The sequence below is a fragment of the Arachis ipaensis genome, chromosome B9, assembly GCF_059453495.1.
Source record: "Arachis ipaensis isolate K30076 ecotype BB chromosome B9, ASM5945349v1, whole genome shotgun sequence".
NCBI classification, from domain to species: Eukaryota; Viridiplantae; Streptophyta; class Magnoliopsida; order Fabales; family Fabaceae; genus Arachis; species Arachis ipaensis.
Window position 1 is genome coordinate 38,540,706 of NC_142444.1, and position 14,481 is coordinate 38,555,186.

At 32.4% G+C, this 14,481-nt stretch overlaps 2 protein-coding genes across 2 annotated transcripts; both read right to left on the reverse strand.

Annotated features, from left to right (window-relative positions):
- Window positions 1–922: 922 nt before the first annotated feature.
- Window positions 923–4,058, reverse strand: LOC110266821 (ATP-dependent DNA helicase PIF1-like). The gene is made up of 2 exons (XM_021111851.1): window positions 3,839–4,058; window positions 923–1,725 (listed from the first exon to the last, which is right to left on the reverse strand). The coding sequence occupies exons 1-2, from the start codon at window positions 4,056–4,058 to the stop codon at window positions 923–925; spliced, it is 1,023 nt and encodes a 340-aa protein (XP_020967510.1).
- Window positions 4,059–4,583: 525 nt separating this feature from the next.
- Window positions 4,584–6,703, reverse strand: LOC148544358 (uncharacterized). The gene is made up of 4 exons (XM_088498922.1): window positions 6,522–6,703; window positions 6,031–6,266; window positions 5,250–5,422; window positions 4,584–4,994 (listed from the first exon to the last, which is right to left on the reverse strand). Exons 1-4 carry the CDS (start codon window positions 6,701–6,703, stop codon window positions 4,584–4,586), a joined length of 1,002 nt encoding a protein of 333 aa, XP_088355048.1.
- Between the last annotated feature and the right edge of the window lie 7,778 nt (window positions 6,704–14,481).

Consider the following 14,481-nt stretch of genomic DNA (forward strand, 5'->3'; position numbering starts at 1 on the left):
GGATTTTGGGTTTAAAACCTCTCCAAACGGTGCCATTTTAAATTCCTAAAAAAGAAAGAAAACCCCTAAATCCCCATTTCCTAACGCACCCAAGCCCCATTCCTCTCCTCTCTGAATCCTCTCTGAAACTGAAGTGAACATTAGAAATTCACTAATTTAGAGCATAAAGAACCCTAGCCCTCCAGCTCTCTGGCCCTGCAGCCACCGCATCCCCCACAGCCACGCTTCGTTGTCATCGCCAAACTCGTCTCCACTTGGAAGAGGCATCGCATGCGAAAGCTCCGTCGCTGTCGCAGGAGCTGTGTCACCGTTGTAGGAACCTCCGTTGTCTCTTCTATTCGAGCTCTCTTTCTCTCTCTGTGTTTGCTGGTGTCGCCATCTCCTCTGTTGTGGCCGTCACTCTCCTTCCTTCTCGCCGCCGGTAAGCATTGTGACTTGGATTATATTGTGTTTGCCGGTGTCGCCGCTTCCTCGTCGTCTCTTCTAAATTTGCTGGTTTTACTGTTGTTAATAATTGAGTTGTTGATTTAGGGTTCGTCATTCTGAGTTACTGATTTTGTTAATTTTTTCTTATTTTGTTTTGTTGAGTTGCCTATGTTTATGAAACTGGAGTTGGTTCTAATGATTCTCAGATTCTGAATTGCTATTTTTGTTGATTTTAGAGTCTAACTAGTGAAGTGCCCCGTGCGATGCACGGTATGATAATTTTAATGAAAAATAAAGTTATAATTAAGTCATGGACATCTTATGATAAAAGTGCCTCTGTTAAATAATAAGCAAAACATATTGTAATTGTAATAATATAATGAACATGTTAACAAAGTGGTTTACGAAGGCTAACTTTATAATCATGTATAAAATAATAACTTGATAGACGACAGAAAAGTTGTGATTATTATATATTGACAACAAAATTTTGGAATTATACACGGTCACTGAGGTTCTTAAATACTTCTCTATAAACAACATTGATGGTATTACCTTTTGTCTTTAATGAATTATTCTCAATTAATACCTTTAAACCGGATTTTGATTTTACCCTTGATAGAGCAACATATAGTTGACCATGGGTAAAAATAGGTTTCGGCAAGTACAATCCCACAGTTGTTAAAGTTTGACCCTGAGACTTGTTAATAGTCATAGAAAATGAAACAACTAATGGAAATTGCCTCCTTTGAAACCTAAAAGGAATAGTAGCATTGTTGGGTATCATGTTCATCTGTGGTATCAAAACCACTTGACCTGCTTTATCTCCTGTTAATGTGATACATTCAATAACATGATTACCTAACCTGCGTACCTGTGATCTTGTGCCATTGCATAGCCCATTTGATTGATTAATGTTTCGTAGTAACATTACTGATACACCTTCTTTAAGAGTCAACACGTGAGGAGACAAGGCTGAACAATTTATAGAATTGAGAACATCTGAAGTGATTGTATCTAATTCAGATTCCATGTTACCTTCCTCTACGGACAATGAATCAGAGCTAAGGTAGGTCTTCGCCTCTCTAATTAAAGATTTCATTATGTGCTTGTTAACATCGTTGACAATATCAAGTGTAGGGGCAAGTATTGTTCTGTCTCTAAAGTACGACCCATTGTTTAAATTTAGCAACAAATTTGGATACACAAAATTAACCAAAGAATTGAAACCATCTTCATTGTCATGAATAAGGATGTCTTCAGGTATGTTAACTTTGCTTTCTCCATCAGTAGAATCACCTGCCAAACCATCACCAATAGTCAACAACCACTCAGCAAATTGTGAAATCTATCTTAGTTGAGTGTGGTTAGCTCCAACAGTAAGCCGCATGTTGGTTGTTAGCTTCATAACTGTGCGGAATTCCCAGAGATATGATGAATTTATCGAAGACTGCACAATGTCTTGACGTGAGCCCATTGGTATGTGATAAACCACTATTTTATGGTTTATCTTGTATTAATTGAGTGGTTTCATCAAGTCTTCAACCACTTATTCATACTAATTGCATGATTTTATATTTTCGTTCCTAGTATTGTTTTATCGCTGAAAACTTGCTTCCTAGAGATCTTTAATTAGTATATTTTAATTCTCCTTTATACCATTCGATGCCGTGATTTGTGTTTTAAGTGTTTCAGGCTTTATAGGACAGGAATGGCTTAGAGAATAAAGAGGAAGCTTGCAAAAATAGAAGGAATACAAGAACTTGAAGAAATTGCTAAGTTGTCCAGCCTGACCTCTTCGCACTCAAACAGTCATAACTTGAGCTACAGAGATCCAAACGAGGCGGTTTTAGTTGCGTTGGAAAGCTAACGTCTGGGGCTTCGAAATGATATATAATATGCCATAGTTTCTCTGACGATAAGTGACGCGCATGCATGAATCCACGCGCATGTGTGGTTCTGCAGAAAATCAGCGACCTGCACGTGGCAAAATTCGCCCCTAGCAATTTTTGGGCTGTTTCTGACCCAGTTTTCGACCCAGAAAACACAGATTAGAGGCTATAAAGTGGGAGAATCTATCCATTCAAAAATACAATATTCATTATTCATAATTTTAGGTTTTAGATGTAGTTTTAGAGAGAGAGAGGCTCTCTCCTCTCTCTTAGGATTTAGGATTAGAATTTCTCTTAAAGGTTAGGTTTACTTCTTCTGCATTCCAGGTTCTATGTTCTTTTAAATTTAGTTTCTCTTATCTACTTTTATTTATTCTATTACTTTAGTTGCTCTATTTCTCTTGGTAATTACTTATTTAGCCAATTTGGCTTATGAACTCTTCATGTTAGATTTGAATTTATGTTTAAATGCAATTTGAGGTATTTCAGATTTGGGATTGCTTTTTTTTATTTATGTTATTGATGCTTCCAATTCAAGGCATTTTTATTCGAGTAGATTTTCTCCCTTTTTGGCTCTGGTTGAGTAATTGGTGACACTTGAGTTGTCAAACTCAGCTGTTGATTGAAAATTGAAATTCTTGCTGGTTGATTTGGATCCCTCTAAAGCTAGTCTTTCCACAGGAGTTGACTAGGACTTGAGGAATCAAATTAATTGGTCCACTTGACTTTCCTTTATTTAGTAAGGGTTAACTAAGTGGGAGCAATAACAATTCTCATCACACCTGATAAGGATAACTAGGATGTGATTTCCAGTTCTCATACCTTGCCAAGAGTTTTTCTAATTATTAATTTATTTTTCTTGCCATTTAAATTACTTGTTCCTTATTTCAAAAACCCAAAAAAATATACAATTTCATAACCAATAATAAATCATACTTCCCTGCAATTCCTTGAGAGACGACCCGAGGTTTAAATACTTCGGTTATAAATTTTATTGGGTTTTGTTACTTGTGACAACCAAACTTTTGTACGAAAAGATTCTCTGTTGGTTTAGAAACTATACTACCAATGCGATTACTTTTATAAAATTCTTTACTAGCAGAAAATCAGTTCGTCAGTATGACTGGAAGAATCTGCCTAAAATCATCGCCTAACAAAACAACCTTGCCACCAAAAGGAAGATCTGGATTATAACATTTCTCATATCTCAGAATATCCCGCAAGCATTTGTCCAATTCTTCATAACATAGCTTATTCAATATTGGTGCTTCATCCCATATAATAAGCTTTGCTTTACATACCAATTTGGCTAACGAAGTACGTTGCTTGATACAACACATAGAGTCTTCATTTAGATCAAGTGGTATCTTAAATCTTGAATGAGTCGTACGACCATTGGGGAGTAATAAGGATGCAATCCCACTGGATGCCACATTTAGAACAATTTCACCTCTACTCCGTATAGCAGCTGATAGTGTCTTGTAGAGGTATGTCTTTCCAGTACCACCATATCCATATACAAAAAAAAAAGCCTCCAACATCATCATTTACAGCACTAATCACCTTATCAAATGCTTCACGCTGCTCCAAATTCATTGTGGGTAAATTATTCTGCAACTCCTCCTTAAGCAGGGATAAATCGAAGTTCATCTCATCCATTATTAGAGGATCATCTATGGCATCTAGAGCATCGATAGTAGGGAGAGGCATCTGATCATACTCCTTAAGCGATCTACCCATTAGCTTGTAATTTTTCCTCAATCTTGGAAAGAGTTAGATTAAGAATTTGCTCTTCAGAAAGTTGTAACTCTGCAGTACATACAACAACTATTGTTAGTGTGGTGTTATGTATATACATAATAATAGAATATAATTAAATATACAACCTTCGCAATGCATAGCCTTCCTATGAGAATAAAGGATACCTTCACATAATATATGATAACACTGTTCCCAAACCTTTATAGGACTCGAGATGTTGTTTGATAGTAAAAGAACAACAAATAGATCTCGAATGTATCTTGCAAAAGCCCACGTGCTTGCTTCCAACATAGCGTCAATAAATTCTTTATCATCTTGCAACAAACCTAAAGCATAACACGCTTCTTTGAATGTTGAATACACAACACCATCTACCGTTCAAAGATGGATGAAACTCATGCACCCTTTCTGAATGTTCAGAAGAAGTCTGAGGTAGTAGTCTTCTCCATTGCCACGCGGCACATGGGTCAACCTACAAATTGAAAATCCTTGCTTCCTTGGCATCTACATTGATATGTCCTCTTTCCATACAAATTTCTTAGGGAATTGGCTGTATGTAAGAGACCGGCCAAAAGGAAACAACTGATTAGCGAGCATCCATGCTAACAACTTAGTGAGCTTGCCATCCACCCTTTCTATGACATCAATGATGTTTTCATGATCTCTAAAGACAACTGGATGTTCATTGGGTAAATGAAAAGGTAGTCTAATTACCAAAGGCTCTTTTTGTTGTATGTCATACCCAAATACTCTCCAAGCAGCCTCACAGGCAGATATGTACCTACAGTTATAATAATTACGTATCTCATCAACAACTTGTTGGCAATCACCATCACCTGTTGATTGATAAAAAGCAGCTGTGACCCTATCATTGCCTTTGTGAACATACTTGAATAGATATTTTATTGGAGATGTCTGACATGTATGCTCGACATTAATGTGACAACCATACTTTAAAAGCAGTGATGGATTGTAGGGTACAATGAAAGAATTGTCAAGAACTGCGTTCTTTTTTAAAATTGTGCGCCTATTGTCAAGCCTTTTATATTTTGGGAAACCAGCTTCATCAATGATAGTTGTTCTTTGAAATTATTTTAGGTAGAATTTAGAGCAACGACCATTGATCATGCAAGGACTGTTCTTATTATGACGACCACATGGTCCATGAACCATGAACTTCTCTATTGCTGCATAGAGCTTAGGTCTACGTAACTTATCTGGTATCTCAGCACAAATCATGTTGTCAATGTCATTTGGAGATTTAGGTGTGTGTTTGGGATCCATGAACAATAGAATATGAGCATGTGGTAAGCTGCGTTTCTGAAATTCTACAGTACATATATCTGCAAAAAATTAGACAATACGTTAAAGATATTAGATGAAATCTAGTTAAATAAAGAATAATATATTAATCACATTCAGATATCTTGCCAAAGAATCTCCCGTGCTTAAAGTCCATAATAAGCTCATTCAACTTTATGTGAAAGATCCTAGACACTATGTCGGGTCGATCTTCAACTTTAAGACCTGTGTCCTTTAATAGACGTTTAATCTCATCCCATTCAGGATTGCATGTTATTGTGATAAAATAACTTGGGTATCATACATATTTGCAAATTTCAAAAGCATCTTTACAATTATTAAACATATATCTTGGACCACCGGTGAAACTACTTGGAAGGATTATACGTTGACCAGTAGCCACAGCATTTGCTTCGCCTCTAACTAATGACTCATGTAGAGAGCTGTACTTATCAACCCTCAATTTAGGTTTGGTTGTTTTGTATGAAGCTAAGACGTTCAGACTCTATCATAGTGTAAGCATCCACCAAGAACTGCTGAAATAATCTCCTAGAATAAAATAAAATCGGAGAATCTTCAAATCTCATCTGAATTTGATATGAAAAGAACTCTCTCGTGCTTATATTTTTTCTCTTATGTGAAGAAGTACTTCCATGGCGTACAGAAGTTTCAATTCCTGGTCTAAAACCGTCTTCTCCATAGGGGAATAATAAGGGATACTGAAGGGGCAAGTACAATGGGTGAAGAACGTCAATCCTTTGTAACTTCTTGGAAGTGGTTTCGATGATTATATCTCTGTCTAAAATAGATTCATCAATGTCTCCAACAATTAAAATAGCAACCTCTAAAGCAGTTGGTAAATTGTATAGTCTTCCATCCTTAACCCTGTTATGAATAAGCTTCATCTTAATATCCGGACTATTCTCATTCTTGAACCTTTCTCTAGCATAACGAAAACTCCTCGCCAGTTGATTGTGGTTATCAACATTTCCTTTAGGTCGTGGACAATTTGTCTTTCAATAGCATTTGATGAATCAACGGAATTGGTATAAAGTTAATGAAAATAAATTAAATCTTATTTTTAAAAGAATTGAGAAATAATATTTCATCAACGTAAAAAAAATGCAGAGTATTATATACCTCACAGAAGATATTCGATTTTCGATTTCATTCTCTGTATCATAAATATAAAGCTGGGCAAATTTGGGCCTATAATTTTCAACTGGAAGTAAACTACCAATTGAAAGGTAATTTTGATCGCTGATTGAAAGTGTAGGTGGAGCTGAGCCATTATTGACGCTACGATTAATTTTTTCAGCCATCGACGTGAAAGCAAACATTGAATTAAACTTACGTATGTGTTTTCGAAAGTATTTTCCTTTTTCATTATCATTACAATGCAACTCTTCGAGACAGATAGGAACTTTTTAAGATTTGGGAGCTCAACCTTTTCGTCCATGCAACATAATCCAAACTTTGCAATTTTGTTTCTCACACTTTTTGAGAGTCTCTTACCTTCCTACATTGCTGCTTTACAATAAACACGATTATAAATCAGATCACCAGCATCCCAAGTATCTGCATATGTATCAATTTTAAGATTGTGTAATAATAAAATATTAATAATGTAATTTCATAAATTAAATGAAAAAAAATTACATGAGTTACCTTCTTTAACTAAAGGAGTAAATAATGTACCACATACATTGTGCTCTACGTCTAAAAATTATTTTTTATATAAATTAAACAAAACCATACAGATAAATTTTATGTATAAAATTTTTGTTGTTGTATTAAGTGATATAATAATACCTTCATTGTTATATGAATTATCACGATCAATGATATCATTCTCTAATACAATGTTGTCAAATCCATCTATAACTGAAAGGCATTTATGCATAATTGAATTTAATATTAAATAAATACCGCATATTAATATTTATTACACATAAATAAAATAATACTTTCGTGATCTTGATGAGCTTCTAGAATTTCTGAATCACATTGATGGTTAACTGAATTGGTAATCTGCCTGTTACGTTGGACTATAGACTGGGGTCTAACATTCAAACTAAAAAAGAAATTCTTAAACTAATAATTTGACGTCTTCATAAAAAAAATTAAACTAAACATTATAATAATTAAGTATCTAAACTAATAGTTCCATTAAAAAAATAGCTTAATAATAATTAGGTACAAAGACTACAGTATAACATTAAAACTAAAAAAATTAATCTTAAACATCTAATTTGAGTTCATAAAAAAATTTGAGCTAAACATCATAATAATTAAGTATATAAAATAATAATTTCATTATAGATTAATTTAATAATAATAACGTACTTACCATTCAGGTGAATTCGATCTGCCACTACTTGTGATATTTGGAGAAAACTTCATTATATAACAACTCGAGGAAGGTTGATCACCCATGCAATTCGTTTGATGATATGAGTTCTCTTTCCCAGTTGTTTTGATTCTAGACTGAATGGAGAAATGCGAAGAACAATTCGCTGACAACATAAACATTAGTTAATGGCCAATTGATTCTGTGGACATAAAAATTAACAGTATTTTGTTCCAAAAAAATTATATTTATTATTAAGAAGATAAAAAATTAAAAGTACTTTAATTAAATATTTACCTACCAATCGAATTATTTGATAGTAGCTGACGTAAATCATTATTGCTATGCAATATTTTTTTGCATATACTCGTTGATTTGTTTTTCTCACGTGGCCCAATGGCCCATCATGTACTTTATCAATAAAGACATGAGACTCAGCAGTAGAAGAATCCATAACATTTTCTTCGGTTGAGTTTGAAGAATAATTTCTTAGAGATGTTGCTGGTTTTTTGAGAGGAAGAAATGGATAGTGGACGATGGCTGAATTATTTTTTTAACAATATTCAATAACACATGAATACATAGCAAATTTGAAAATCAATATATTGAAATACTTTGTAGTTGTCAAACTAACCAGTACTCAGCCCAGCCTCAAAACTTCTTTGATTCCTCTCTCTAATTTTCTGCTTCATGATTAATCTTCTCCTTAGCTTAGCTAACTTTGGGCTAATATGGTAATCGATGGAGTCCATTCAAGATTGACTTGCTTAAAGAAAAATTGTTGTAACTAATTTAAAACTACTAATGAATAGTAAAAAGATAAGGTAAGTATATATTTCTCTAAAATTAATAAATTATAATTGATAATTGATAATATATATATATAAATATATGTGCAAGTGATTAACAGTGTGGTTGAACGAATCCTTATAACAATAAATTGTAATAAAAATAGGAAAATATTACATTTTATGACGGAGGAACGAAAAAGTGGTAAAGAAATGAAAGTTTAATAATGTGAAGTGTAAAAAAAGTTTAGCAAGTTAATTAATCAATTAAAAGGCATGAGTTTGAGGACTACACATAATACGTACGTATGTTGGGTAGTTCATCATAAAAAGGCATGAAAAGAATGACTATAATAATAGAAATGACAGTGTGTAGTTCAATCACATTGAACTATGCATGAGTGAATAAATAATTATTTAAGGTTACTTGTTAACTATAATTATTTTGAGATGGCTACATAAATATAACGTAGGTTAAATTCTGTATGAAAAAAATATCTCAAGCCAATTTAGTATTATATTATTTTTTATTTAGATACTTCGTTCATTAAAATTATACAATATCAAATAATCAGGGAAGAGGCTTAGAAAATTTTAGTAATAGAAACAAAAATAACTTGGGTTAAAAAATTAACATCAGCGTATTTAAACTATGAGATCTAAAATTATTGAGTCAAAATTTAATTACTTTAATTAACACATCAAAATGTATATCAATTAAGAAATATTTTTTCTTAGTTATGAATTTTAGCAATGTTACATAATATGTTTATTATTACTATTAATTTCCTTTCAAATATTATTTGTATCCATCAACTCACATTTTATTTATTATTTTTTATATAGTACAAAAAAAATTATAGCATAATAGTTAAAGAATCTATAAAAAGTATAGGATTAAGGAAAGAAACACAAAAAAAATGGCTAGAACGACAAAAATTCAAAACAAAAAAAACATTATTATTTAAATATACTTATAGATAGTTTCTCTTTTTTCTATCAATCAATTATTCAAATATTTTTTGTCATTGAATTGTAGATTTAATAATTTAATATTCGTGGAAGAAATTTTTTTTAATCAAATATTTATTATATGTAAATCGGAATCAAATAAAATAAAATAATAAAAAGATAAACAATATATAATATATGTTATCTAAATTAAATTTCAAACAAAATATTAAACATTAATAGTCTCAATTTTTATTCGAGTAATTTTTTATGTTGAATTCTACCCAATCCTCTCTAAATTAAAAGGTAAGTTACCCCTTGTGACATGTCTTACTTATTAAATGAAATGAAATAAAAGGGTTTAGTATGGTTAAATTTAACCTTTAATCTAACTTGTTAATCTAATCAATTAATCATGACGTAACCTTTTTTTACAAATTATAAACATTATTAAAAAGATTAAATTTATAAATTTTTTATTTTTTCATAATATATTTTTATTAATTAATTTTCAATCATAAAATAAAAAAATTCTCAAAATAAAAAAAGAATAAATAAAAAATTCAAGGGACACCAAAATTTTAAAATTCTAAAAATGTTATGTATCTTGGTTTCTTAACTTTTTTTAAAAAATCTTCTTCATTACTATTATTAACTAATTATATCTATTTATTATCGATCATTTCCATTAATTTGAAAGCCAAATATGTAAAAAATTTGATTATTTTGAAATGTTTTCAATAGATCTAATTTAATTGTAAAGAGGAATAAAGAAGAGTTTTGAAAGCATAAGGAAAGTTAGAGAAAATTATTAAGAAAGTGTTTTTAAAATTTTAAATTTTGTGTCTCTTTGGTTTTTGTATTTGTTTTTTTTTTTAGATTTTTTATTTTGTGATTGAAATAAATTAATAGACGTGTGATTTATTCTTTTAAAAAAAATTATAAAGTAGTCAGCTTCTAGTGATTTTTATAATTTGTAAAAAAGGTTATACCATAATGAGTTAATTAGGTTAACATAATTTAGGTTAGATTAATAATTTAACTATGATAAGTGAACTTATTTTATCCAATAATAATAAGATATTTCATAAAGGAATAAATTATCCTTTATTTAGAGAGAGTTAGATAGAATTTATCTTTTTGGATACATACATTACAAAAAATAAAATAGGGGACAAACGTATTATTTTAAAGTGGACATTTTATACTTATGTATATACTTACCGTGTGTTTTTTAAAATTTAATAGGAAAATTGCCTCCACACAAACGCGAGTAAATCCATTCCGGCAAGTAATAAGTAAACTATACTAAAAAAAATGGTTAGAACCTTATCAATGAAAACTCAAATAAAAAAATTTGTATACTCTAAATTTTTCCCATATTTGTTGTGACATTGTCTAAATTATCTTATCGAGATGGGTGATTCTAAGTGAAATACTGTCAAATATCATGGGTTCCATGAAGTTATCAAAATTAAGTAGTAGATGAAAAAAGAAATAAAATGTAACAGAAGATGAGTCAAAAAGTAACATAGGCAAAGTAACTTGATGAACCACTTAATACAAACACTAATAAGAATTTGAACTGTTTCTCCTAGTGGCTGATGAATATGAGTGATCTTTAGTGACATGGTTCAATAAGTGAGTTAACAAAAGAGTTGTGGAATATAAAGAAAGTTCAGCTAATAAACCAATTAACACTTATACTAACCAGCCAAATTCAACATTTCAGCACCTCTGCAAACATTAATGTCTCATTTAAGGACGACACCATAAATCTCAACATGCTTCCATGGTGAAGAGAATTATAATTTGCAAAAGATCTCCATCCCTTGTTCATTACTGCATGAAAGAAACCATTCATAGAAGTCTATCGCAGCCCCATGTGGTATGAGATTCCACCTTTTTAAACCACACGAACGTAATCAAACTTGGATGGGAATGCATGCATAACAAATTCAGGGTGCAAAACTTGTATGAAGAATTAACAACCATAATAAGCTAATAAATTAGAGTTTATAAATATTAATGAAGACTAATGAGAAGAAAAGCTAAAAAATGCATATAAATTACCAGTGTGCCGTATTCAATCTCATCCTTGGTTACAAAGCATATGTAAGAGTACGTATAAATCTTCTTGTTACATGCATCCGGTAAGAACTCGATGAATGATGGTGCATTGAAACCAGAGGAGAAAAAGGGACGGTTAGGCAGCTGTACATATTGCTCATATGGTGACACATTTAAAAAGTCATGGAACTTAATAGGAAGGGATGAATATCTTGAAGGGTCACTATACTTCGGTACACAGTTATTAGTAATATTGCCAAACTTTACGTTTTGGTTCATAGAAAGCGCACATTTTGGTTCTTTCTAAGCAGGTATAATGTTTGAAAATTCACGGTTATTAAAATGGAATTTTGAATCCTTTGGAGAAACATTTAAAAAATATGTAACTTCGAATGAACAAAAGAACCAGTGCATGGCTGACAAATGTTTTCAACACAGAGAGTTGGAATATTACATCCCATGGAGTTATGGCTAAATGAAGACAAATCGTTTGATTCATGGTTAATTGGATAAAGGTTCAGATCTAAAACATGGTGGGCAGAAATGGGATTAAATGACTTAAACTTACTTACAGATGTATTTTTCTTATATGAGTTAATTCGGGTTAAGTTCGATTTTGGTCCCTAACGTAGGAGTTGAAAATTTGTTTTGTCCCCAACTTTTTTTTGGCTACAAAATGGTCCCCAAAGTTTCAGTTTGTTTTAAAATCGTCCGACGGACAAAAATACCCTTCCCTCCCCTCTTCTTCCTCAACATTAACCAGAAACCAGAAGCAGATGCACAAACCCAAAAGAACAACAATGGATCTAAGCAGCATCAAAATTCCAAATTCAAGCCAAATCAGAACTCAGAACTCAGAAAAATCATCATCATCAAAACTCAAGAACTTAGAAAAAATCATCATCTGAACTCAAACAAACAACAATAAAAAAAGCAAGAAATAGAAGAACAACAATAATAGAAGAACAACAACCCAGAACTCAAAATCATCGTCATCTTCAAAACTCAGAACCCAAAATCAGAAAAACAAAACCCCATAACTTATAACTCAATGGATAATGGAATCAAAAGAACAACAACAACACAAAAACCAGATTGATAATCATAAGCATGCAGAAGCAGCAGAACCAGAAGAAACCACAAGAAACCAGAAACCAGAAACCGGCGAGGAGCAGCGACCCCGTCGGCCGAGCGAAGAGCGGCAGCGTCCGTGAAGATCGGTGGCAGCGGCGAGGACCCTTCCCCCTCTTCTTCCCGAAACCCCCTCCCCCCCTCTTCTTCCTTCTCGTTCCCTTCCCCCTTTTCCCGAGGAGCAGAGCGGCGGCGGCAGCGAAGAGCGGCGGCGGAGGTAATGAAGACCGGTGGCGGTGGCGAGGAGAGAAGAAGAAGAAGAAGAAGAAGAAGAAGAAGAAGAAGAAGAAGAAGAAGAAGAAGGTGGTGGTGCGGTGGTGCGGTGGTGCGGTGGTCCCCCTTCCCTCCCCCTCGCCCCTCCCCCCTTTTTCTCGCGCCCCCCTGCTTTCTTTCTCTCCCCACCCCCTTCTCGTATCCCTTTCTTTCTTCTTTTTTTATTTATTTATTTTATATTTATTTTATTTTATAATTTTTTAATGAGGGGTAATTTGGTAATAAAAAAATAAAATTGGTAAAAATGACGATTTTAAAACAAACTGAAACTTGGGGGATCATTTTGTAGCAAAAAAAAAAGTTAGAGACGATTCCGATTTTCGACCCCTACGTTAGAGACCAAAATTAAACTTAACCCAAGTTAATTCCCAGAGCGAAGGAATTTTTTTTCTGAATGCCAATTTTTCTCTGTTTCTTGATATAAATTTGATCTCCAATACATATACTCATGAGCCTCTTTTTACTTTTACTTTTTTTGTAGGTTGACCAATGGAATTTCTCAACCTCATAGAAGAATGTGTCACCCGAAATTAGTTTTTTCCCTGATCAATAAGGAATCAACTAATGAACCTTTAACATAACTATAAAGTATTGCCTTCGTGAACATGTTATGGTCCTTCACTCTAATGACATAGAAGATATCTTTATGTAGATATCGGAGCTTAATGAAACCACCACGAAAAAGACGATATAACGTGACCAAATTCTGAAAGCCTTCGACAATCCGTGCTGTTGAGTAACCCTTTCTAATGTGCAACTGAATGAGATTACGATTAACGTCAACAATCCGCATAGAATCTTTTAAGTATTTCTGGTATTGCCTGTAGAATAAAGTTGGTAGCTCATGTTGGTCTTGTACCAAAAAAAAAAGAAAAAAAAGATAAGAATTAATAGACTTGGTAAAGACAATTAATAAAATTCATGAGATGCAGAACTTGATTTAATGGAGAAGAGTTATATACTTATTTATAATTTTATTGTAGTATATGTAAATTAAAACATGAATGGAACAATCGTTCTAGAATACTAAACAGCAACAAAGAAAAAGAAATAAATTGGTAAGACCATGTAGACTATGATTATGAGCAGATAGATCATGATTGTCTGAATTCTAATAGGTTCAGCTATTATAGGTAAAAGTTTAAAGAAAATGAATACATTGGAAATATAAAACGTTTGTATAAGGGATTGCCACTTTTGAAGTTTACAATCACACTCAATTAAATATAAGTGGTGGGATATTGATTGTGCGTGTGTGAAAAATTGGCACGATGAAATAATATGGCGATAACATGTATAAGCAAGATAAGAAATTGTAGAAGGGTAGATAGCAGCAGAATAATAGCCAATTGGGTTATTTGTATGGCACGTTAATTTAGAAGGTAAACAGATGGCTGTAATTTGTAATGATGTGAAATACATCAAAAGAAAAAATATTATAAAATTCTGATAAAAAAATTTTGACTATTAAGAAATTTTTTTTGGATAAATTTTGATATGATAATACCCATAAAAATATATACTCAGCATGATTTAT

Excerpts from the sequence above, each read along its gene's own strand:
- LOC148544358 (XM_088498922.1), bottom strand. The coding sequence starts at position 6,703 with ATGGCTGAAAAAATTAATCGTAGCGTCAATAATGGCTCAGCTCCACCT. Across the intron at positions 6,267-6,521 it reads AATCGAATATCTTCTGTGAG|GGTTAAGGATGGAAGACTAT; the intron begins GTATATAATACT and ends TATTCATAACAG. Across the intron at positions 5,423-6,030 it reads AACTTCTGTACGCCATGGAA|ATATATGTACTGTAGAATTT; the intron begins GTACTTCTTCAC and ends AATTTTTTGCAG.
- LOC110266821 (XM_021111851.1), bottom strand. The coding sequence starts at position 4,058 with ATGGGTAGATCGCTTAAGGAGTATGATCAGATGCCTCTCCCTACTATC. Across the intron at positions 1,726-3,838 it reads TGTTGGAGGCTTTTTTTTTT|GTGATTCTACTGATGGAGAA; the intron begins GTATATGGATAT and ends ATGGTTTGGCAG.